We start from the raw sequence: 26,707 nt of genomic DNA on the forward strand, positions 1-26,707 counted from the left end.
TAGCGCTTCCGTTCCCACTTGGTCGCATGAAACCTTGTAAACTTCTATGCATTGTTCCTTTAAGAGTTTCTTACGTAAAAATTCCAGAAAAGTACCTGGCACATAAGGAGGTCGTTGAAGGATGTCTTCACCTTCTACGAATGGAACTCAAAGCGTTTTCTTATTTGTTGATTTCTTCCATTTTTTTGACCTTATACTTGGTTTTGACTTTATTTTATTTTTCTTTGGCTTTGGAGACGGAAGAATCGACGCGTATGAAAAGTGTTATTTTCGACGTCTAACAATTGTTCACCCTTTATCATCAACTAAAGTGGACTGCGAGACGCTCGAACTTGAATTTGAAGTCGAATGAGATTGTTGTCTTTGTTGAGGTGAAATGGGAAGTGTGACGATCTTCCCTTGACTTGGTAATGCCCCTAACATGCGGTTTTTCAATGTTAGAACATACGAAAATAGGTTGTGATAGTGGAGGTGGAATTTTGTGATTTGAGGAGATAAAGTCTGTGTTGCATACGAATTTGACAAGAGTATTTGATCAAAAGATCCAAATGTGACAGTCGTCATGTTAGAAGTAACAATATTTTCAACATAATCAAGTTCAATTTTTTCTTAACATGCTAGATCCATGATTTTTTTTCCTTTAAGATGAAATATTTTTCAATATGATGACTAATTACCCGATGGTAGCAATAATATCTTGGATCATTGTCAAGACCTGCTTCTTTAGGTCGTTTGGGTGTTGGGAGTTCAATGAGCTTTAACTTCAGCAGCTTTTTGAATATGCCTGGAATGTCAGCATCAAGAATACGACACTTCTTCACCTCAAGCTCTTTGAGAGTTTTCCAAACTTTTTCCTTTTTTCTTGTGTTGAATAAGTTCTTGGTTGATCTTCTCTTCTCTTACTTGTGGTCTTAATAGGCTTACTGATGGTGGTAGACAAAACTTTTTTAGTTTTGAAGGATTTTCCATCCTTTTTTAGAGTTTGGAGATTCTATCGATAGAAAAATTCCATTTCGAGAGAAAGTCATTCTCTCGATGTTAAGGTTTAGAATTTGTTTTAGGTTTAAAAATTATGTATAAGGTTTAGAGGTAAATCATAAACCTCCATTTTGATAGTAGAACCCAAGACTCGAGAGTAGGGTATTTGGTAGTGGATTGCCAAACCACTATAAATTTTATGTCTTCTTTACGATTATGCACTATGCCTAAATTTACATGAATGCCATGACATGCACATCAAATGTTTGATAAAATGCATGTCTTATGATTGTATAATGTATGCTTTAACTTAAAAGAATTTAATCTTATGCATCTCTATGTTGTATCCATTTTAGTATAATCGAGATACTCGTAACTTCGTGGGGTTATTCTAAAACTAAAATTTTTAATTATCCTATTCACCCCCCTTTAGGTTTAGATACGGTACAAGGCCCATAATTTCAATTTGAATGTACTTTTCTTCATCAACTTGTTGATGGTGTGTACCATCTAGGCTCTTTGTTCTTCCATCGTTAGTGTTCCAACTGTCATCACCGCTCTAATGGAGGTATGAGTCTGTTATGAGAAAGTGATTAATAGAGATTTAGATATCCTTTACTTGACTTCGAATCGGATCAAGAATTCGATGAGTTGTCTTCCACAACGTTTGCCCACAATATCTTTGTTGTAAGTGGTATTTTTGTGGCATGTTTCTTGGAGTGGCGCTAGATAGGCTCAACTAGTTGGGAACCACCAATTTTTGTCATTGTTCTCATTACATGATGATCGCGACTGATAACCTGAGTAGATTCAAAGTTAGTAAAAAATATTTTTTTACCTTTCTTAATAGTAGCAGATGTGTAACGTTGGTGTTGCGAGATGCCATTGATGTTGTCGTTGGTGTTTTTGTAGTTGTTTGAAAGATGAGATACTGAGATAGTCCCACTAGGCATGTCGAAAATTTGTCGACAACAAATTTCACAAATCTACCTCGAGATTCATGGAATAAGATTGAAAATGATTTTATTAATTTTAATGAAAATAAAGATACAGATCTAAGTGGTTTCCTCTAATTAACAATCAAATATAAAATAAAAATGGTGACGTGTGTGTAGCTTTCTTCTCTACGGGCTTTGTGCGTGATAAGCTGAGAAGGTTGCTTTGAGGATGACTTTGTTTATGCTTGATCTTCTATAGAGGCTTTTGTAGAGTTTTTCTCTCTTTGGACTTCGTACTTTATCGTCTATGAATGATTTATTGACTTCCGAAGAAGGGTTTAGGTTTAATCTTCTTTTTAATTGGAGTCTGACTCTTTTGAAGAACTTTGTTTTATCTCTGGATGAGGGTTTAAGAGTTTTTTCTACTCTAGAAGGAAAGCTTTTGTCTTCTCAGAGAAAGTATTCTAGATCCCCTCCAATTGAGGGAGACTTTAATATTTATAAACTTAAAGATAATTTAGCTTCCCAATTATGCCTTGACTTAAAAAGCTTTGATTGGTTTGTTCAAAAGTTAAACTAGTCCAAATATGATACAAAAGATTATATGGACTATTGGTGGGCCAAACTCGTTTTTTTGAGTATAGAGCCCAATATTTAATGTGTGGATCACTTAGACTTATTTTGGACCATGAGCTTTATCCATGACAGCCCAAACCAGATGAGGTTCGTTTTTCAATCAATCGATTCTAATTAAAATGTATAGGCCCATATTTCATTTTAGGGATTTTCTATTAATTTAGAATGTTGCAAAGTCTCTTTAAATTTTTAATGCATATAGACACCGCATCAAGTCACCTTCTTCAACATCTTTAAATTGGGGAAACTTACTCCCCCCACTTGTTGAAAACAATTGGTAGTGCATCCGTGAAAGGAGGCGATGATGAAGAAAAAAAAATTTTGAGAGGACATTAGAGAACGATGGTGTTGAGTGTGAAATTGCAGGGCGAGCAGCATGGTGATCATCTTGGTTATGATAAGAGTGATCTTCTAGAACACAAATAAAGGGTAGTCAGGTAGTTACAAGAGAAATCTTCTTCGTCTCTCTCTCTCTCTCTCTCTCTCTCACATTTTCTTTGATGTATTATGGTGGTATGATGATTGGGTACCAATTGATGTGAAGATGGTGACATAATTGATGCGAAGCAATGGTGATGACTCAACTAAATTTGTTAGTTCGCATATCAATTGTTTGATGAAACATCCATTACATATCATTGGGTAAGCATGATCATTAAGTTGTCGTCGCCCGCCAGAGAAAGAAAACCAAGATCTAGAGCTCGATTAGAATATCGATGGCTTTAATACCATACAGAAAATGAGATATGATTGATTCTCTTAGGTGATGATTACATAATCCTAATAGAGTTTATTAAATAATAAAAGAATCACAATCATATTTAACCAAATCTAATCAGATCTAATAAGATTTTATTGTAATCAAATCTAATTCCAAACCTAACGTAATCTTTACCATGATCTAAAGATGATGTGATGTATCAAGATTCACTTTTTTACAATGCAGCTAAAACAATACTTTAACAGATGTTGTACAAGTCTTGAATCAAGAACCAAACTGCACTGATCAAGGGCGAAGCTAGTAAGGAGATTGGGGCAATTGCCCCATGGAACTTTAAAACACCCATGTATTTTCAACTAGTTAGATGTCCCATTTTCCCCCACCCCCTCACCTCCCTCCAAATACCCCCCCCCCCCCACCCATTTTTCATTTTTTCAACTTGACATTTCCTCTTGACTAGGCCTTCTCTCTTAGATTAATTGGAAATGACCTAAGTATCGTTTTTTTCAACTTCCAACCAAAAAATCTTTAAATTTCTTGTCAAAACTATTCTTCTTCAAGCTCTTCACATGTACCATTAATTATAGTTTGCCCCTAAGACAAGAAAATCCTGGTTTTACCCTTGGCATTGATCAGTTCTACATTTTCTTAACCCAGAATTGAATCGCAACTTGTTCCATATCAAATCAAACTAGTTTGAAGTAATTGATTTGGTTTGATTTTCTGTTTGAGATGGACCAAGTTGCAATCCTAGCAGTTTTAATGATAAAATAGGGAGAAAATGCCAAACAATTCATTAAAACCCAACTCGAATCAAACAACTTGAATCAGGTTGGTTGGATTCAATTTCAATGAACACAACATGATTCGAATATGGTTAGTGTGTAGGATTGAGTTGGATTTGGATTCAAATAAAAAATATGATATGAATATGGGTAGCCTTAGATCCGACCCAGCTCTGACCCATTTTATGCCCTGCTAAATGGATTATTATAAATTAAAAAAAAAAGTTGGTGTTACAATACATATAAAAAAAGAAAAAAGAAAAAAAAAGTAGAGGTCTACCTAGAATTATTTAAATATTTATAGGGTTGATAGGTTAAGATCGACCACATAGACTGAGTTTGATGGGTAGACTTTATGGCTGTTGTTGGTTTTGCTTGTCTTTTTCTGTGCTTTTGATTTTTCTTATTTGGTAACGTTGCCTTCGTCACTTTTGCCTTGTTTTTCCCTTTATTAAGAAAATATTTGCTTTGCCTATAAAAGAACAAGATTCGGTATCCTATCTCGTCTATTCCCCCATTACCTCACCGAATTGACTAGCGTAAATCAATTGGTTTCAAAATAGATAAACCATTTAATATATATTAATATTCAAATAATTATAATTTTTTTAAAATAAATAATACGTCTTAGAAGATGCTCAGACATGATAATATTTTTATTTAGATAATAAATATTTAAATTATTAAAAAATTAATTTATTTTAATAAAAATAAATATAAAAACGGATTGACACAGTTGAGTTTTACCATCTCAGCCAATATTTTCAAAATATCATATCCTGAATGATTCACATTAAAAATCTTACTTGCTTACAAATTATCAAGATGACTTGGGTGTGTCATCTTAATCTTTAAATCCATGCTTCCGTAAGGCTTTTTCAAGGAATGATATCAAACTTTTTTGAGTTGGAACAACATTTTATGATTTTATGAAAAATGGAGGAAAATAATTTTTCATAAAAAATGCAATTTTCAGGTGTACGATTGAACATGTTCCCTCTCAAATAGGGCATAAATTGGGTTGGACTTTGGACTTTTACCTAAATATTCTACTTCAAAACTTGTATCTTGTTCTTGCTTGAATGTAGAAGTAGATAGAATCATGAGGTTGAACTTTTAAGTTGTTTTTCATAATTTTGGAGGTATCAAGGTAATATTAAAATAAAAAAAAATCTTTAGAAAAGTATGTATATTTAGAAATTTTTTATTTCTCATAATGGAGTATTTACCTTAGAAAATTATCTCTGAAAATGATGGATTGAAGATGCATATAACATATTAAAATAATCTACTATAAAGGTTGTAGAGCTTGAAGAAAAATTGAAAGAGTTAACAATTGAAAACAAGGGGATCTAGGTTATTTTTCATTAGTCTATAAGAGAAAATGAGTGATTTTTAGCTCACAGCCCAACAACTATTTGACATATGGTGCGAATGATGTCAACAATAGAGTGAAAGTTTTTCTTTTGTCCACACGTCTTCTATTGACATACTTATTTGTTAAGATTCCAAATCTTGAAAAGGGTCATTGGGCCCACATTGATAATCACATTGACAATTCAACACACAGCCATATAGATTTAATGAAAATATTCATATTAAAAAAAAATTTTGTTTTTTGATTTTGATTTGAAAATGAATGACTACCGAGCACCCAAATTTAAAAATAAAATTCAACAGTGACAAATAACTAATTTTTTTTATTTTTAATTTCATATAATTTTGTGTTCTACAATTCCATTGCATCGGATCATGTTTTTGAATGTTACAAGGTGATCAAATCAAAAAAATTTCTTTTTTTTTTCACTATGGGTAGGAGAGAAAAACTTTCTCTCTATTGCTGATGTTATTTGTGCCACATGTCAAATGGTTGTTGGGCTGTGAACAAAAAATACTCAAGAGAAGATCATGGTCAATGAGAAAATTGTCAGTTTGGAAAAAATAATAATTTTGGGATGCTTTTCTTGAGATCCTTTAGAAGTCTATATTTGATGCTTAGATGGGATCGGTGAAAACACTCTGATGCTCAAGTTAAATGGTAATATGACAAAATAATAAGTATGATTAACCATGATTGCATACATTTTCTTTTTGTTGAAACCTTACCTCTAGATTCTCCCCAAGGTTCCTACAAAATCTGAAATTTCTACCTCTCAGGATAAGTCTAGTTAAATATGTTTTTGAGATATAGAAGATCAGTTCCTTGATTTATGACGTCAAGATGGTTTGGGCTTTGATTCAATTGGGTTTTGTTTCTTGTGGTGGAAATCATGAACCATGGTTTCAAATATTGGTTTGACATCTTGTCTCATTTATGGATGAGGTAGATGCTGAGTTGCCTGGCATGGGTTAATTTGTCCTGGATAAGATGAATTATTTACCTTGATATAAGATTGATTAGAAGATTTTTAATCATAAAATTATATTTTATTTAGATAATATGTATTTAAATTTTAAATTATAAAAAATTTAATTATTTTAATTAAAATATACAAAATCCCAATTGACTCGATCGAGTAATCTCATTTCTCTCGCGAGACGCATTGTCTGTACGTCTCGTTCATGAGGATTCTACGAGTCATCTCGGCCTCCAACGATACTTAAAACCATGAGTCAGGAACACGTCATTGCAACGTAAGTTATGCGACGTGGCTTACTAAGACGAAACATGAAAGTCTCCGACTCGTTGGAAGTGTTCTGCGAACTCAGCTGCTCACTTTTCATATTTTCAACGATTTTATTAATGCTGAGGTGACACTTGGAATTTATTGCGATTCTAAAAATTTGACGTGGGATGTCTATATAACCGTAGATGTTTTTCCTCGCGATACCAGGAAAAAACCATCTACAGTTATGTACACATCTCCACGTCAGAATTGTGAGAATAGCAGTAAATCTTGTGTCACCCCAGCACGACCAATTATTTTTAAATTTCGAAAACATTATCTCTGTTTCAAGCCACGGATTTGACTGTGTAGTTGATCACTCTAAACTTCAACAATGGAGGACAGAGAAGATAAGAAACTGGTTTTTGCTGTTAATGCAGAAAGATTTGAGCTTTCGAAAGTCGATCCTTCGACTACTTTGCTTGAATTCTTACGTACTCAGACCACTTACAGAGGAACCAAGCTTAGCTGTGGAGAAGGTCATGAGTTCTTTCTCTGCTTGTTTTAGTTCTTTCTGATTTGGGGTATTGGGTTTTCTATTTTGGGTCTGCTTTTTGATTCAGTTCTTCAGAGTTTTTCATTTATCTTTAATTTTTTTTATTATATATTATTAATGTTATTGGGTTGGGTTTTGAGGTATGATCGGTTTTGGATTTCAACTTGGGTTATACATGTTAATTTTTTTGAATTTTGATTTTATAATATGTTTTGTGGGTTTTGATTTGGGTTTGAATTCTATTTATTTTTCTATATTTGGTTTATGTGCATAAATTTGTATGATTTGATGGTTTATTAGATTAATTTTTATGCTTAATTTGTTTGGTGTGTTGGGATTTTGAAGAATAGGCTCTCTGTATTTGGTGCAGATGATCGATCACCTAGCGTTGATCTGCACAAATCTCAAAGATCAAAACTCAAAATAAGGAAAAATAAAAACCAAATACAAAATTCCCTAAACTCAAACAAACACTTCAATATCTCAAGCAATTGTTGCTTACATCTACAATATCTAGAGATTTTACTTACCATATATGTCCTAATTTTAACCGTTTACAAGTAGTAAATCTTTTGTTTATTGTATTTAAAAATATATATAATTTATTATAGAATAATTTACCAAAACGGTAGAGTTTTCGAAATTAATTCTGAAAAAGGTACACTGTACCAATTAATTCCGAAAACGGTAAATTTACCGTTTTCGGAATTAATATTTTTTACCAAAACGGTAAAAATAGTAAAATATATATTTTTTATACCGAAAATACCCTTTTTTGTTTTACATATATATTTACAATTTTAACCTTAAAAAAATGAAAATCCAACTAAAAAGATTCACTCTCTTTCGGTAATCCAACAATCATATGTATTTATAATTTTTTTTTTACCGAAATCAATTTTATTTTCGTAATTTCAGTCAAAAAATAAAAAAGGGCATTTTCGGTATAAAAAAAATACATTTGACTGTTTTTACCGTTTTGGTAAAAAAAATTAATTCCGAAAACGGTAAATTTACCGTTTTCGAAATTAATTGCTATAGTGTACCGTTTTGGTAAATATTCGAAATGTTGTGCATGTTTTGGTAAATCTGCCTTTATTATAAATGGGAAAGTTGAGATTTTATTGCTATCTATAGTTTTATTGAAGATGAGTACTGATTTTTGAACTCAACCTAACAGGGGGACTCAAAACTCCCTGACGTGGCACGGGCAAAGAACCGTAGATTCTATCCCTCGAGATACACAACCAACCTGCCATCTGCAGTTGTGTATCCTGAGTTAAAGAATCTACAGTTCTTTGCGCATGACACGTCCATGAGTTTTTGAATTCAGCCTGACAGCCGGACTCAAAAACTCACTAACGTGTCATGCGCAAAGAACCGTAGATTCTTTAACTCGGGATACACAACTGTACCCTTGGGAACACAACTCCATATGACAGGTCGGTTGTGTATCCCGAGGTATAAAATCTAAGGTTCTTTGCCCATGCCATGTCAGTGAGTTTTGAGTCCCCCTGTCAGGTTGAATTAAAAAATCAGCACTCTCTATTGAATTGGATAAACTACGAAGACACCTAAGCTCATTTAAATAGAGACCAATTATACAGTAGAAAAGTAACTTATAGGAAATGTGGGACTAAATCCAAAGCATACTAAAACTACCTCGCTTAATGTAAAGTTGTAATCTAATTACTTGTACTCAATGATCATAAATAAATACTCTCCCACACGCTGGAGAACATGCGCCGACTGGCACAACAAACTACTCATGATAGTCAACTAATCTTGATTCACACAAATAGTCTTTACCTCAATCAAATACTAAGCTGAATAAATACATTGTACTGTGATGAATAGTATTCACGATGGACAATAATCATGGTAGTAGGAACTGCGATGATTAGATGAACAATAGTTACAATTATATCTAGTGCATCATCCATAGACGTGTCTTGACTAAAGTTGCATGGCATATATTTCTTAAGAGTCGTGCTGGAGTGACCTCAAGCTGGAACCTCATATCACACTTCTTGAAGTGAAAGTGGATAGGAACCATAGATGCTTTTTCACTTGTATCTCAATGAAAGCATGTATGGTTACCATACACTTTCGCGTCAAGAAGTGTGATATGAGGTTCCAGCCTGAGGTCACTTCAGCATTATTCATTTTTTATGGTCCTACTTACCTTAAATTCTTAATTTATAATGTATCCCTTGGTAGTTTTAATTTATAATTTAGTTCCTCTCTAATTCTTTTACCAATATTTCATGATTAGCAAATAACATACACCAAGAGACCCTTTCTTTGAATATGGACGATTAACCTATCCGTTACTAGTGCAAAAGGAACAAACTTAGTGCAGATCCTTGGCCCAAATCTATTGTAACTCAAAACTCCTTTATCTCACCACAAATTTTTCAAGATATTATTGCTAAATGATTGAAGAAGGAGAAGATTGATAGACCTACCTAAGAACAATAGGAGAAGCAAGGCAAATGCCAAAATAACAAATTACAAACCAATTACTATCTAAAAAGAAAATCTTCAAAATAACTCCCCTTTAAATTTTGGAAAGTTCTTACACCAAAAAACAATTATCTAACAATGTTAATAAGCACTTCTAGCCAATGCTCCTTCCCTTTGAATTACCTGCTTCATTATCTCCAAATCCCCCAACCGATAACAAATGAGGAAATTGTCCATGCAGTCCTTTCTGTTTGCCTCAACTCTTTAATTTTTCAACTTTGCAAGTGAGACAATATTGAGCTGGGAAAACACAAGGAAACATAGTAGAGACAAGAAATAAGCCCAAAATTTTCCCGTGACAATATATGAAGGTATGATTAACCTATTGGCCCTATAATTTACATAAATACAAAAAAACTAACCAAGGTGATACCCCTTGCGATGATGTGGTCAATGGTAAGGATCTTTTTCAAAGAAGCAATCCAAATAAAAATGATACCTTTGAGGGTTTTCTTGGACCCATATGGACCTAGCAAAAAAAATGTGGAGAAGGTGATAGAATAAAGGATTTGACAAAGAATCTCCTATTACAATTCACCATCCATACTCTTTGGTCCTCTTCCATAACGAATATGGGAACAAGATAGATTGATAAGAGAGGCCACCATTGACTCTCAATCATTGAAGTCCATTATGAAATCAAAGTCCCAAAAAACTCCTCCCCAATTTGAATTTTGACATCCAAGATAGTGCCTTCTTTGTAGACTAAGTGAACATCTGAGGAATTAAACTTTTAAGTGTGACACTGTCGCACCCCCAAATTCTTACATGAATCCCCATGATCTCATATTGCAGTGGAAAGATTGATTGAATCTTAAATTTAAATGGACTAATTAATAGCCACAAAATAATTGAAAGTAATACTCAAGAGCTAAAACTCAAAACTGTCAAAAATATAAGTTGGCGAAACCTCACACTAACATCAAACCCTACTCCCAACAACTCAAATAAAAGAAAAAAAAAATCTTAACACCTAAATTGAAAGTCAAGCTAATAGGTGTAACCCCATTACTCGCTAAGGAGTGGACTTTAATCGTCAATGTAATTACTAGAAGACTGGATCTCCTCTGTAGGTTCTTCTAAATGTTCCTCGATAGGGGGAGGATCTACAACTGAAAATGATAGGGTGAGTAACGAGAAAGCTACCCACAGAAAACTACTATTCCAAACTAACAATTACTTAACATAGGGAAAATCATGTTAATACACGTGTAAATATATGCAAGTTTTCAAACAAGCGTAAAACAAAAATAATTATAATCAAGTTGAAAACTAATTAAGGCAATATTAAATAATTTGCAATGTATCTCCAACGAAATTAAAACAAGCTTATGAAACAGGTTTTACATACAAATAATGGTAGTGTGTCTGTTAAGAGTGTTGAGAACCATGATTGGATACCTCACAGTCAGGATCCGAATATGTTCAAAACTTCACCGATGTGGAACCCCATCGTTAGTTCCTAATTTTGTACTTGGTCACTGCATTTACCACGACCGGGTGACCATTTATCCGACTTAGGTTGGTCGTTGATTATGATTATAAGGTACAGGTCCTTTCACGAAGTGTCAATATGTTCGACTATTCTAGATTGTTGATGATCATTGACTAGTCATCTTTAGTTATGCCTATCAAGTCAATATATGATTCCCGAAAATATCTCTACACTTCTACAAACTACCTTTACATTGCATAGTTCATTGCTAAATATAGAGAGAAATCTACCGAATCTTAGTCGTGATGCTACTCCTCTATGCATCCTCTAGATTCGTAGGCTTTAAAACCTTTGGGGAGGTTTGAGCTCATCTACAGGGGTTTAGGAGTCGCCACCATTCAATTAAAGTGTGAATGGATACTATAAAAATGTTTTAAAAATTCTATTTTTTGACTTGTAATGACTCATATCCAAAAGATAAGGGAAAATGGTCTACCTAGAGAATATAAGGTAAAGAGGTACGGTTGAGGGACAAGGAAGGTGTTAGGCACCTTGTCCTTCCCATCCTAAGTTGATTACCAATATATTGACCATAGGTGAAGATTAGAAAACACTTTTTGGATTTTTTAAAATAGAAGGAGTTATAAAGAAAATTAAAGGGGCAAAATAACTATAGTCTAGTTTTAGAAAACTAAGAAACTAAACTAATGAGCAAGATAAAATGAAAGAAGGTACTTGTTGGAATTTTTTGTGAGCCTAGGATTTTTGTGGAAATCCTAGGATTTTTGTGGAAATCCACATGGATTTCACGTTCTTGGATCTCAAGACTTTTTTAGAGGGTAATGTGCTCACTTGAAAGCATCTTTTTGTTGGTTTAGCCTTGAGGAGGTGTCTATGAGTTGGACATCACTATGGAAATACTAGAGACCTTATGCATGAGTTGTGTCTTCTTTGGGACTTTTTTTTTTTATTTTATTTTATTAGCTTAGAGAGTTAGGTGTAGATTTAGGTAGATCCTCACCTTTGACCCATTGCCATTTTAGAGAAAACATTATGATGGGTATGCACATAGTGTATACAATGTAATGGACTTAGAAAGAGAAGATCACCTCAAAGAAGGGATTACTTTCTAGCTCTTAAGCCATTAGGAAATAAAAGATCACCTCCAAGGAGGGATTACTTCTGGGGCATTACATTTTGTCCACACATCTGTACTCCCATAATCAAACTTTATTACTCCCTTTTTCCCAACCCTAAGATTTTTTTGTTTTGGAAATGAGTGATAATTTTGTTAACCCCTTTCCACACACCACGATAATAATTCGTTCTCACCTCCTTACTTTCCACCCATCTTGATCTATACTGATTTAGCCTTTATAATTCCGTCCCCAACTTTATTGTTCATCTACAAACCTCCATTACCATTTCCAAGAAGAGACTAAGTCATTATTTTTAAATTCTTGATCCCAAATCCTAATCCTTTTTTGGTGTATAAACTTGCTTCTATTTCACAAGGTAAATTTTTTGATTCCCTTGTCATTCCATAGAAAGTCTCAAATTAGAGTTCAACAATAATTATAACTCCAGATTATGTATTCTTATCAATATAAACCCCCCTTTTCCTAATACACACCAAATTATCATAGGTATTTGTTTTTTTTTCTTAATTCAATAAAAATCATCTGTGAATACTTTATATTCTCTCGAAACTTCTCCATTAGTTGTCTAAGTAAGAAAATAGCCTTAATAGCTGACATTTTTTGTATGAAAACAAATTGGTTATTTGATATCTTTGTTTCTTGTTAACAATTTTTCTTTTATTCTCTAACAAATTTCATAATGTACTCATTGATTTTATCCCAAAATAATTACTTTGATTTTCACATCTATCTTGTTTTTATTAGTAGGTATCGTAGAACTTCTGCTGTAATGGTCTCATTCTCTTAATCTCCAAATTCTCATTGAACAATATAGTTAACCTGAATTTGTCCTAAGTTCTCCCATGCACTTTCAAACTTTTAGTATACCATATTTCTAGTATTATCATCTCCTTTATATGTAATAGCTTGTGCTTGTGCCCCCTTCCTCACTCCCCTAGTTCTCGTGCTTTCATATTATATGTATTGTAGACATAAAACTTTGATTCTCCTTATTTTTAATGTATCAACCAATTCCAGTCTTTTATCTTTCAATTCACAGCAACCAGCAGGCGTCACTTTAGGGCATTGTTTCAAAAGTTCCCCCATTGCTCCCTGGTTATGATGCAGCACATTACTTCCCAAAAATGCCTTAGAATTAAGTCAAAAACTTTCTATCCATTTTGGCACAACTCTCTCCTTCATCCTAACTTGGGACGAACAAGCAATGCAAGCCTAACGCGCTGACATAGGTGGAGTTAAAGCAGGATTTGGTTTTGCATCCAAATTTACAATTTTTTCATTTTTTTTTCATGCAGGTGGTTGTGGAGCTTGTGTCGTTCTTCTATCCCAGTATGATCCTATACTAAAACAAGTTGAGGACTTTAAAGTGAGTTCGTGCCTGACTCTTCTTTGTAGCATAAATGGATGTTCGGTTACAACTACTGAAGGCCTTGGAAATAGCAAAACTGGGTTCCACCCTATCCACAAAAGATTCTCTGGTTTTCATGCTTCTCAATGTGGTTTTTGTACTCCAGGCATGTGCATGTCTCTCTTTTCAGCTCTTGTCAATGCTGAGAAGACTCAAAGAGAAAATCCCCCTTCTGGGTTTTCGAAGCTCACGATGCCAGAAGCCGAGAAAGCTATTGCAAGCAGTCTCTGTCGGTGCACAGGTTACCGACCCATAGCTGATGTATGCAAAAGCTTTGCATCAGATGTCGATATAGAGGATCTAGGATTCAATTCCTTTTGGAAAAAAGGGGAGAGTAGTAATGATAAATTACCATTTTATAACCCTTGCAATGATATTTGTACCTTCCCTGAGTTTTTGAAAAGGGAAATTAAATCCAAAACCATAATGGATTCCAAAGAGTGTTGTTGGTATAGCCCTGTTAGTGTTGAAGAACTTCAGAGTCTATTGGAATCAATAGAAGCAGAAAATGGGGCGAGGGTGAAATTAGTAGTTGGTAACACGGGTACGGGCTATTATAAGGAGGTTGACCACTATAACAAGTACATTGATCTAAGACACATCCCAGATCTCTCAATGATCAAAAGGGATGACACAGGGATCGAAATCGGAGCAGCCGTGACTATCTCTAAAGCAATCCAAGTTTTGAAGGAAAGAAAAGATGGGTTGGAATCAACAGTAGTGTTCAGGAAAATTGGGGATCATATGGATAAGGTTGCATCAGAGTTCATTCGGAATACTGCAAGTTTGGGTGGTAATTTGGTAATGGCACAAAGAAATCAGTTTCCCTCAGATATTGCTACTATACTACTTGCTGCAGGTTCATCAATAGTTATACAGACAGGTCTCAAAAGACGACAGCTTACATTGGAGGATTTCTTGGAGATGCCTCCATGTGATACTAAAACTTTACTTATACGTATTATAATCCCATGTTGGGACAAAGTAAAATTCTCATCCTCTAAGAACAAACTGGGATTGATGTTCGAGACCTACCGTGCAGCACCACGACCCCTCGGGAATGCCTTGGCCTACCTCAATGCTGCTTTTTTAGCTCAGTTTTCTACATGTAAAACTTCAGATAGCGTTGTTGTCTTGGAAAATATTCAGTTGGCTTTCGGTGCCTATGGGATAAAACATGCAATGAAAGCTAGGAAAGTTGAGGAATTTTTAGTTGGAAAATCCCTTAGCATTGGCATTCTATTTGATGCTGTTAAATTACTTAGAGAAACTGTTATACCAGAAGAGGGCACTTCAAGTCCTACTTATAGATCAAGCTTGGCCGTCGGTTTTCTTTTTGATTTTCTTCGTCCTCTGGTTGAAGCTGATAATGTGATAACCAATGTTGGCTTGGATGGATATATTAATACTTTGGAGGTCAAGGGTTCTAAGGACAACCATAATTATCATCCATTTGATCATACTAAAAAGCCCGGTTTGCTCTTATCTTCAAAGCAAGTAGTGGAAGTTAGCAGCCAGTACCATCCGGTTGGTGACTCCACTAAAAAAGCTGGAGCCGAGATCCAAGCTTCTGGTTTGTTTTACCTAGTTTTTAATTTCATTTTATCTGGAATGCATTGTTCAGCTTTTTCTTCTTAATTAGTTGATGATAGGTTTAATTGGACATTCTGATTCTTGGTTTTTCCCTTTGTTGATGATTGGGGATACTCAACTAGTACATAGGCATGGAAAGACAACTACTAGGTCATGGCACTAAAAAGCTGGATGCAATTTATCAGATTCAGAAATAACATTATTATTTGTGTTTTCTCAAAAAGGATTTACATATGGTGTAATTCAAATTTATTGTTAATTAATATAGGTTAGGACCAATTTGAATTATTTATCAAGTTTCTTTTGGTTTGATCAACTTTTCTATTTCTTGTTAGTGTTAGCTTTATAAATAAAATGTATATATTCGCCCCATACTTGACTCAATCTTGAAATTACATAGGTGAAGCTGTGTATGTGGATGACATTCCTTCTCCAAAGGACTGCCTTTACGGATCATTCATATGTAGTACAATGCCCTTGGCACGGGTGAAGGGTACTAGATTCAGGTCTCCATCACTACCCGGAGACATTAGAGTTCTTTCTTTTAAAGACATCCCTGAAGGTGGGGAGAACATAGGATGTAAGACTCTCTTTGGTTCTGAACCTCTATTTGCTGATCATCTTACTCAATGGGCCGGCCAGCCTATTGGGTTCGTGGTAATTACTTTTCTTATCACAATTTAAGGATGTTTCTACAAATATATATATGTTTTTCTGTTATTATAGTATATCTTGTATATGTTTTCCATGGGAGGCCAAATTCCTATTTGAGTTTATGTTTGGATCGCTGGTGTATGTAGGTGGCGGATACACAGAAACATGCTGACATGGCAGCTAACTGTGCTGTGGTTGATTATGAAACTGAAAATCTTGAACCACCCATTTTATCAGTAGAAGAGGCTGTTGAGAGATCTAGCTTCTTCGAGGTTCCTTCCTTCCTTCGCCCGAAACAAGTTGGAGATTTCTCGAAAGGGATGGAAGAAGCTGACCACAAGATTCTCTCAGAAGAGGTGCTTCTCATATACTTTTTTGATTTCCCTTTTCTATTAATAACTAAGAGCCAAAATTAACTTTTATTGGACCTAATCAAGTTTTCTAGAAAAATTAGCCTTTTTTTTTCTCTTCTCATATGCAAAATGTAAGAAATCATGTGTTACTATCTGTTTAATTTCCTATGTCAAGAGAGGTACTTGCATTATTAAACTCTTTGTAATGGCTTTTTCCAGATCAAACTTGGGTCTCAATACTTTTTCTATATGGAGACACAAACTACTCTTGCTGTACCCGATGAAGACAACTGCATGGTTGTGTACACCTCAACACAGTGTCCTGAGAATGCGCAGATCACGATAGCAAGGTGCCTTGGTGTTCCCCATCACAATGTCCGTGTGATTACAAGAAGGGTTGGAGGAGGGTTCGGTGGAAAAGCAATGAGAGCTTTGCCTGTGAGTATCCATGTGTAAAAATATAATAGACCTTTCTAGGCCAAAATTAAAGCTTATTCTTTTTTGTGGGTGGGAGTCCCCTCTATCTATGGTACACAGGCATGGTAGAAGCACGACCAAAGTATGCCATGGACAACTTTAAAAAAATTAAGAGTTTTTCATTGTCAGGATATCCATTTTGAACTTGAAAGTCCCATGATATTTCAGAATTGACCAAATTCTCAGAAATCATAGGTGTAAATCCTATTTCCAATAAATATGGATTTTTTTTTAAAAGTATGCATGTCATCTCTAGGAAAACAAAGTCCTCATCTTCTGAACAGACTAAAATTGTTTTTCATGGAATCAAGACCAGTTCCCTATGCAGGATGTTCCTTTTATTATCTGGGAAATGGAAAATAGCCTGTTTTTGGTTTATAATGTAAGATAATGGCCTTATATATATATTTTTTTCTAGTAGTTTAGAAGCCTGTATAACAAAATCTCTTATTTTCTTTAAAAGGATTTTAATGTGATTCATCCTTGTTAGATATATATATATATATGTGTGTGTGTGTGTGTGTGTGTGTGTGTGTGTGTGTGTCACAATAATTACGTTAACCACAATACATAAAACACTTGCTAAATTGAACAAGCTTTTGTTTTAGTAGATATGAAATATTGATAAATTACTAATATGTCCAACTAAATAGAACATCGGCAATTGTGTGTGCCTACCTATAAATGTGCTAAAATGCTTAAAATACACCAAACTAAGATCATGTATATTTAAATAACTAATAATAATTTATTTCCAATAATGAATGTATATTAGGTGTAGTTTACAAGTCCTTTCTCCAAGCAATTTATATTGTTTATCATTTTATAAATGCCATCAATATTTTAATTTTTTTTTTTTTCAAAAAAGAAATGAAATCTTGCTATTTATATATTCGAAATTGATCAATTATGTTTAAATTTAATGTTCACCAAAATATTTCACAAAAATGTAAAGTGCCGATGTCCAGCAAAATATAAACCAAAAAAGAAATTTTCAATGTTTTTCATTTGGAGCCTTGGGGAAATGGATATATTTAACTATATTTCATGGAAATATGTCGAAATTTAATACTATGGTAGTGACCAAGATGGTTAGGATGGGATTTTGTTGAATGGTAAATCCCATAGGCTGGACCAACATTTTGAGGGCCTAGATTAATAACAGTGTGTTCCTGATCTTAGAAATTCAATGCTTGAGGAGAAAGAGACCCCTGGACTCTTGGTCCAAAAAACCCTTTTCCTACCAAAACATGGAACCACCTTGCAATGATCTTCTTGGAAGAGATCTAAATATCCTGATTTAATCTGAAATGCCATATGAGCGTACATAACACACTACGTGAAAAAAGGTGTAAATTCGACACCAAGGTCCGTCGAATTTACCACTTTTCTCTCTCAGTGACAATTAGACCCTTTGTCAATGCAGACATGTATAATGTTACTAAGTTACCCCTGGTGTTCTATAAAATTGCATATGCAATCTTTGTTTTTTTTATTTTTTTATTTTTGCCAAATTATTTCTCCTAATGCTGTGGTTATGCCTGTTAAATTATGAACCCCACAATCAAAATACTTATCGAGTGTGTTGTTTTAGGTGGCGACAGCATGTGCACTTGCAGCACATAAATTACGTCGTCCAGTTCGAATTTACCTCAACCGGAAGACAGACATGATAATGGCAGGAGGAAGACATCCTATGAAAATAAATTACAGTGTGGGTTTCAAATCTGATGGGAAGATCACCGCCCTACACCTTGAAATATTAGTCAATGCAGGGATATCTGTAGATGTAAGCCCGATAATACCACGCAACATGTTGGGAGGATTGAAGAAGTACAACTGGGGAGCTATATCTTTTGATATAAAGCTCTGCAAGACAAACCATTCAAGTAAGACAGCCATGAGAGGGCCCGGAGAGGTACAAGCGACATTTATTGCTGAGGCTGTGATTGAGCATGTAGCATCTTTTCTTTCTATGGACGTTGATTCTGTCAGGAACAAGAATATTCACACGTACGAGAGCCTCAAATTTTTTTATGAAAATAGCTCTGGTGAACCTCTTGAGTATACTCTACCTTTGGTTTTGGATAAGTTGGAGAAATCTTCAAGATTCCAACAAAGGAGTGAAGCAATAAGACAGTTTAATAGTTGCAATAAATGGAGGAAAAGAGGAATTTCTCGTCTACCCATCTTGTATGAAGTGATAGTGAGAGCTACTCCAGGTAAAGTGAGCATTCTCAATGACGGATCAGTTGTTGTTGAAGTTGGAGGGATTGAGTTGGGTCAGGGGCTTTGGACTAAGGTGAAACAGATGACAGCATTTGCTCTCAGCCCTCTACAGAATGATATTAGTGGAGATCTCTTGGAAAGGGTACGAGTCATTCAGGCAGATACCTTGAGCTTAGTACAAGGGGGGCTTACCGCTGGAAGCACCACATCAGAAGCAAGTTGTGAAGCAGTTCGGATTTGCTGTAATTTGTTGGTTGACAGACTAATCCCACTGAAGGAAAGGTTGCAAGAGAAGATGGCGGGCACGGTTTCATGGGATACTTTAATCGTCCAGGTGACTAGTTGATGAACTTACGTAATTTTGTACCCAACTTATTGGTAAGCTTCAATTATGGATTAGATAAAGCAGGTTTGGGGAAGTATCTCATGTTCTATTTCTATTTGCAGGCGAATGCCCAAGCTGTGAACTTATCAGCTAGTACTTTGTATGTTCCCGAATTGACATCAACGCAATATCTAAACTATGGTGCTGCAGTGAGTGAAGTGAGTTTCTTGATGACACTTTTTAAAGAATGAAGTGGCGTTTATTGATATTTAATTTAATTTAATGTTGCACACATAACAAAGTAACATAAATGTTTCTTTTGGTAGCTTACATACTCAAACCTGAAGTTATATATCTTTCTTTCTAATGAATACCAATATACTAAACTATTTGAAGTAATAGTATATCTTCTTTTTTATGTAATAAGATGAGGCTAAGTTCTAAAATTGTGCATATTATGTTTTTATCAAATTAACTCCACAGAGATTTCTCAAGTGGTGGAGGTGGGCAATGAGTTAGTTACACAGAATTCTAATGCAATTTTGAACATGATATAGGTGGAGATAGATCTTCTCACTGGTGCAACCACTATCTTGCGGACAGATATTGTCTATGACTGCGGACAGAGCCTGAACCCCGCAGTGGATTTGGGGCAGGTTAGCTTGACTACAATATTATTTAGTATTTACAGCTCTACTTCAATTTAACTTCTCATAATTCATTAATTGTTTATTTGTTTACATTGTTTAGCCTCATACTTGTAATGTCCTGTGATTGTGCATAATTCACATAGAATGACATGTATGTTAGTACAAGTATGGGGCAGCTAAGTTCTGTTGGGTGGATGGTAAGTGCTGGCAACCAATAACATGCAATGGGTCACAGAGCAGTCATTCGATTGGTCCCACTAGAAAATTTCTTTGGCCCGGTTGGATTATTTAGCCATTCAAATTTTGGCCATGTCAGCATGCCTACTGAAACCATGGTTCAAAGTATCATGTCATATCATATCGGAATGTTATCAGCCTGTATGTACTGGTGATTGAACATTCCAATGTGAAGCATTCCTAGAGTTAAATGTTTTGCGTTGTATCAAAATATTTCGGTTTGTAATGGTATGTGTTGTTGAAATGTTTTGACCTAAACATTTTGAAACAAACAAAAATCAGAAAAAGAAAAAAGTATTTAAAAATAATAATAATAATGGAATCTCCACGTGAATGGGATTTCTGCAAAAAATAGAGATTGAAATGATACCAAAAATCTCTACAACAAAACAATGCAATCTTTGCAAAAAAAGTATCAGTCCTCTCTCTCTCTCAAAAAGTGTCAGTCAACTATTTAATGAGTTATTCTCAAATCCAGAAGGAACGAACCCACAATTTTCTAATTGTAATCAGAGGCCTTATCCATTAGGCTATGGATATTTAATGGTTAATTGAAATTTAAAACATTAAAATTTCTTTAGTGCAATCTAACTTAGTGTATTATCAGCATATTGGTGTCTAATAACAACTTATCAACATGGAAAATTATCCTTGAAATAAATAGTTGGGAGAGTCAATTTATAACTCAAGACATATTTATCATTAAAATGTTGGTTTTTATGAATGTTTCGAGAACAAATTTGGAAAATTCGGAATGTTTTCGTTCTTATGTATTGGTGAATGTATCGAGTTTTACTTGACTGAAACATTCATCCGAAATGACATTTTAAACCTTGACTTACACACATCATAGAAGAACACGACATGCATGAGCACCTGCATATGTATTTTGTAGAAGCATTTTTTCCCTGTTTTCAATTGAGTTAGCATTAAGGGTGCATTCATGTACTCAAGTAACTTGGGTACTTTTCCAACTCAAATTCCTTTATGTGCCACAAATTATTGGAATACCATGTTGAAGATCATTTGAAATCATGCCAAGAATACCTTTTTTATGAAAGTTTTTTCTATACAGATCGAGGGCTCTTTCATTCAAGGAGTCGGATTTTTCATGCTGGAAGAGTACCTATCAAACTCAGATGGATTGGTGATATCAGAAGGAACATGGACCTACAAGATCCCAACCATTGACACAATCCCTAAGCAGTTCAATGTTGAGATAATGAACAGCAGTCATCATGAAAAACGTGTTCTCTCCTCCAAAGGTTCCATTTCCATTCCCCCCTTTTATTTGTAGAGGAAATTTAATGTAGTCCACAAGGACAATATATGTAGTTCACGTGGGCAAGTGCTTTGCCTGGTTGGAAAACTTAACCTCCTAAACTAGGGTTTAAGGAGCAATCACTAACAAGGTTTAAAATCTCCACTCAAGGCATTGTCTTGATCAAGCGAAAAATCAGGACTTTCTTGACAGAGCAGTCCGACACATTCCAAAATAACCCAAGAGAATTCAAAAAATCCTGAAACATTGAATGTTTCGTTCTGAGATGGTACAAAACTTTAAACCATGGTTTCCACTAAAACCAGGCAAAGCACTTGCCTACGTGAACAAATTGTAGTGGTGGTAGTGTTGTGCTGCTGCTTTTATTCCAAAATAGAAATGAATGATAGTATTTTCAATTTTCTTCATCTTTTCTTGAAATCAATAAATATTCAAATTAAGTTTAGGTTAGGATATACACATATGCATTGTTCACCCAATGAATCACTGTTACACAAGGGTCACATTATGCATTTGACTACACTAATTAATAGTTCTCTCACCTATCACTTAGCTAAATATTGTCCTAATCGAGTTGGTCCAATGGTGGTTTGTCGCCCCCTTTAAGAAGGTCAAGAAAATGATGAACAATATAGATCAATTAGAAATCAATCTATCAGATGGTTAAAACTTAAACCATCCAATCCTTTTTTCTTTTGGATGGCTAAGCTGGAGTTCTTGTCCAAGAGCTTTAGAATAAGTAGAACCATGGCCGAGTACATGTAAGTGTAAATTTTGTATTTACACCCAAGAAGAGGAATGTCGAGTAAAATTGATGTTCTAGAAATACCTCGAAGCGACCGCTTTTGTCATCTTGGGCCCACTATACTTAAGGATGGAGAGATTGAAGAGGATGTTGTCTATAGGATCAGTGATAGATTTTTAAAGTGGAGGTGTGCTTCTAAAGTGTTATTATGTAGTTGATGCATTCTAATCAAATTAAAAGGAACTTTTATAATGTAGTAGTAAGACTAGCATTGCCTTTATGGAGCTGAATGTTATGAACTAAGAGAGACGACTGAGATGATTTGGACATATTCAATGAAAGTTGATTAAAGCCCCAATTAGAAGAAACATTGAAGTTGAAGGTTTTAAACGAATGAGAGGAAATCCCAAAAGAATGTATATTAAAAATTTATGATAGTGGAAGTGTATTTGAATACACTGTTAATAACAGAAGACGTGTAATGATGATGGGTAAGCTGAACTTGAACCCACGACCTCAAAGTTGAATTGCAATATGTCAACCAACTCATGAGCTATGGGTCTGATCCCCATCCAATCATTTTGATATTAGGCTTTAGACAGGGGCGGAGCCAAGATTTTCTTGTAGTGGGGGCAAACTATGATAAGTTGTATAGTTGAAGAACTTGAATGGAGGTAGGTGAGGGTGTGGGGGAAACAATTGGAGAGAGATGAGGGTGTGGGGGCAAATGGGGAGAGAGGTGATGGAGTGGGGACAAATGGGGCATGTAATTAGTTGAAAATATAGGGGTGTCTCAAAGTTCTGTGGGGGCAATTGCCCCCACCAGCTCCTTACTAGCTCCGCCTCTCGCTTTAGAGTTCTTGTTGGGTTTTCTCTATGCACTCTTTCTAATCAATAATTGCTTTACATTAATGAGTGGATTGTCTTTCATTTCCAGCTTCTGGGGAGCCACCTTTACTTCTGGCAGTCTCGGTTCACTGTGCAACTAGACATGCCATCAAAGAAGCAAGGAAACAGCTTCTTTCTTGGAGTAGTGGATCAGATGGGTCTTATTCGACATTCCAATTGGATGTCCCTGCAACCATGCCTGTGGTTAAGGAGCTTTGTGGGGTGGACATTGTCGAGAGGTACTTGCAAAGCAAGCTTGCTTTCAATTAATCGAACTGTTGTTCTGTTGTGTCCTTGTAGACTTTAAAGAGTGGCTTGTATCTTATAATGTAAGTATCCAATGTTCTTATGGGATGTAAATATGGAAGGATCGTATTGATTACATCGTTCATCTTGTTGGAAAAAAATTGTATGGAAGCAATAAAAGAAGATCGACTGTTCTTTGAGGCACGGTGTAACTATGCTTTCTTTAAACGTTATTTGTTCTCTTCCAGAATTAAACTGAGAATGCAAAAAAAGGGTTCTAACATACACACTCCTAGGATACAATGAAGTCCAGTCTCTCTGTTATCTCCCACTATTTTTACACTAACAGAAAGAGATCTGTACACTAAGATATTATGCCCAAGAAGAGGAGAGAGAGATTTTAAAATTGCAAAAAATCTGTGATTTTTCAATGTTTATAAAAAGGGTTTTAAAATTTGAATTTAAAGAGTAATTGTGTTTCTTTGAATAGACACCATGACTGTTAAGGGTTCCTTGTAGATAATCACACCCTTTTGGAATGGACACCAACAGTTGTAGAAACTTTGTTGACTCACGGTCATACCTATTGACAAGTCATTGCGTAGTCAAATCTTGTTGATCCGTAGTCTTGATCACAATCATCATTCTAAACCACCAATCATCTTGATCGTCTATCCAATGGTCAATATCGAACCTTGATGGTACACTTAGCAAATAGGAAAGAGCTTCCCAATGCGTGTGTGTGAAATGCAAAGTGCGCCTCTAAAACACCCTAAACGCCCAATTGCCATTTTGCACATCGCACGGGTGCGAGCGCAGTGGCAAGCTACCGCTACATACAAAAAAGTCTTCTTACTAAAATAACAAATATTATAAGTGAAGAGTCATTTATAAGTTTGAGGTGAATCTTACTCTTATTCCATGTAAGACTAAAAAAAATTTAAGTGTAAAGTTAACTCTTCACAATACTAAATTTTTCAAAGAAATTTGAATTCCCTCCAAAACATTTGCAATTTATAAAAGTACAAAAGTAGTTTAATGGTACAACTACTATTAAACAAACATTTTTTGAATTTCAAACTTTTCAAAACGTTAAAATAATTCATAAACAAATAAATTACTTTTACATAAATAAATATAATAAATCAAAATCACATAGAAAATTTCTAACAATCCCCCATAATTTTCAAAATAATTAAAATTTATTAGGCATAAGACAAGAATAAACTAAAGTGCATAGATGAAGGTATCTTATTAGATTTGAACCTTCATTTAGTATAAGCATTTTAAAGTTCATCAGGGAGCTTAATGACATTTAGTTTTGGACAAAAGATCCTATTTAATAAATTTGAAACACAACACACACAATAATTTTTACAAGTACTTAGTGTTCTTTTACAAGCCAGCACATTTATGGTCATGTGCTTTATCCCAGATTCATGAGTGCTCTAGGGGATTCTATAATCCCATGGAAAGCGGCCTAACTTCCACACTCAAATAGGTAAATTTATTAGAAGTTTTCCCTCTAGTAAAACTTCAACAAAATAAGTTATAGATTCATTAAGAGAAAAAATATTCCCATCCTACTATCTTACAAGGTCTACACTAGTCTGTCAAACAACCAAGATTGAGTTAATTAGAAAAAAGATGTTCTAATTGTTACTAGTGTTTAAACAATTATTCACACAACTTTGTTTTCCCATTGAACCTTAGTGATGGGTCACAAAACTAGGTTGGGTTCCTGTTGTTGATGATTTTAGTTTATAGACCTCAAACCCATTCCTTTCGTTGTTTTATAAATATGATATCTTACAAGTCCCTTAGTAAGAGGATCGGCCAAGTTCTCTTTAGACCTTACAAAGATTAAAGAAATTGCTCCATCTTTGAGTAGACTTCTGACATAATTATGTCGAAGACTAATATGTCGATTCTTACCATTGTATGTCTTATTGTTATCTCTTTTCAAGTAGCTTCACTATCACAATAAATGGTAAGTGCGGGAATTGACTTATTAACTAAATGCTAGTCTATCATTAAGTTCCTAAGCTATTCTACCTCTTTACATGCTGCAGCAAGTGCAATAAACTCAGCCTCCATAGTAGAGTGAGTAGTTTTTCGATCCCCACAAAATTGCATCATTTGCCATAGTGAAAATCCAACCAGTTGTAGACTTTGATTCTTCACTATCCACATTCCAACTAGCATCGTTGTACCCTTCTATTACAACAGGAAAATCATTATATTCTAAGGCATAATTAACAATCCCTTTTAGATATTTTAGAACTCGAAATTTTGCATCCCAATATTCCTGATTAGGCTTACTAGCATATCTACTTAGTTTTCTTATACCATATGCAATGTCTAGATGAGTGCATGTATACCATACATGAGATTGTCAAGTATCTTAGCATAATCTAGTTGGGAAATACACCTTCCAGTGTTCTTTACTAACTTATTGTCAAGATCATAAGGGGTAGAAACAGACTTGCAATCAAAATGATTATATTTTCTAAGGAATTTTTCAATGTAGTGAAATTGAGTTAATGATATACCATTATCAGTTCTTACTAACTTAATTCCTAGAATTAAATCCGCTACTCCCATATCTTTCATTTTGAAATTAAAAGATAAAAACAATTTTGTTTTCATTATACATTTTATATCAGTTCCAAAAATAAGCATGTCGTCAACATACAAACCAATAATCACACTAGAGCAATCATTAATTTGCTACATACACACTTTTCTTATTCATTAATTTTATAATCATTAGACAACATTACTTTATCAAATTAATCATGCCATAATTTTGGGACTTGTTTGTGAAAACGCCCTCGATCCGCGTGTTGCGGATATACTTTTTGGGTTTGGGATTTGGAAGTCACCACCTAGTTATTATGGTCTAGAAACCTAATCATGACTCTAAACAGATGAATAACACTAATCTACAAAAAAGAAACTACGGGTCCGGGGATCACGTTACGGGGTTGGAAGGTGTTAGGCATCAATCCTGCCCGACGAATGCTTGTCTCTACTATTCCCAAAATAATTACATTGCAAAAATAACTTGAAAAAAATAAAAATAAAAATATACCTAATTTACTTGGGTGATTACAACAATTGGTTCCCTCAGAGTTGGCGGAGAGCGTCCTTGTGTGAGTCTTCCTACTTTTTTTCCATCACTAGTTCCGCTTCTGATCTCCAAGATAATGTTTTCTTCTCCTAGATTTGAGTATTTTTTTTTATTTTTTTGATATTTTGAGGGTTTCTAGGTGTGGA

At 34.6% G+C, this 26,707-nt stretch overlaps 1 protein-coding gene across 1 annotated transcript; it reads left to right on the forward strand.

Moving 5' to 3' along the window:
• The first annotated feature begins 6,996 nt into the window (after window positions 1-6,996).
• LOC147404847 (indole-3-acetaldehyde oxidase-like) lies at window positions 6,997-23,628 on the forward strand. Its single transcript, XM_086440945.1, has 10 exons — window positions 6,997-7,203; window positions 13,637-15,322; window positions 15,743-15,999; window positions 16,143-16,352; window positions 16,569-16,787; window positions 18,421-19,389; window positions 19,503-19,598; window positions 19,938-20,036; window positions 21,343-21,532; window positions 23,232-23,628. Exons 1-10 carry the CDS (start codon window positions 7,059-7,061, stop codon window positions 23,450-23,452), a joined length of 4,092 nt encoding a protein of 1,363 aa, XP_086297071.1. The 5' UTR covers window positions 6,997-7,058; the 3' UTR covers window positions 23,453-23,628.
• Window positions 23,629-26,707: the final 3,079 nt, after the last annotated feature.

Source organism: Akebia trifoliata, chromosome 4 (assembly GCF_017979445.1).
Source record: "Akebia trifoliata isolate Shusen 1 chromosome 4, ASM1797944v1, whole genome shotgun sequence".
Taxonomy (NCBI): domain Eukaryota; kingdom Viridiplantae; phylum Streptophyta; class Magnoliopsida; order Ranunculales; family Lardizabalaceae; genus Akebia; species Akebia trifoliata.

Bases quoted from the DNA above. Each gene is read 5' to 3' on its own strand.
- LOC147404847 (XM_086440945.1), top strand. From the start codon at position 7,059: ATGGAGGACAGAGAAGATAAGAAACTGGTTTTTGCTGTTAATGCAGAA. The intron at 16,000-16,142 runs GTAATTACTTTT...TGGTGTATGTAG, and splicing joins GCCAGCCTATTGGGTTCGTG to GTGGCGGATACACAGAAACA. The intron at 16,788-18,420 runs GTGAGTATCCAT...GTGTTGTTTTAG, and splicing joins AAGCAATGAGAGCTTTGCCT to GTGGCGACAGCATGTGCACT.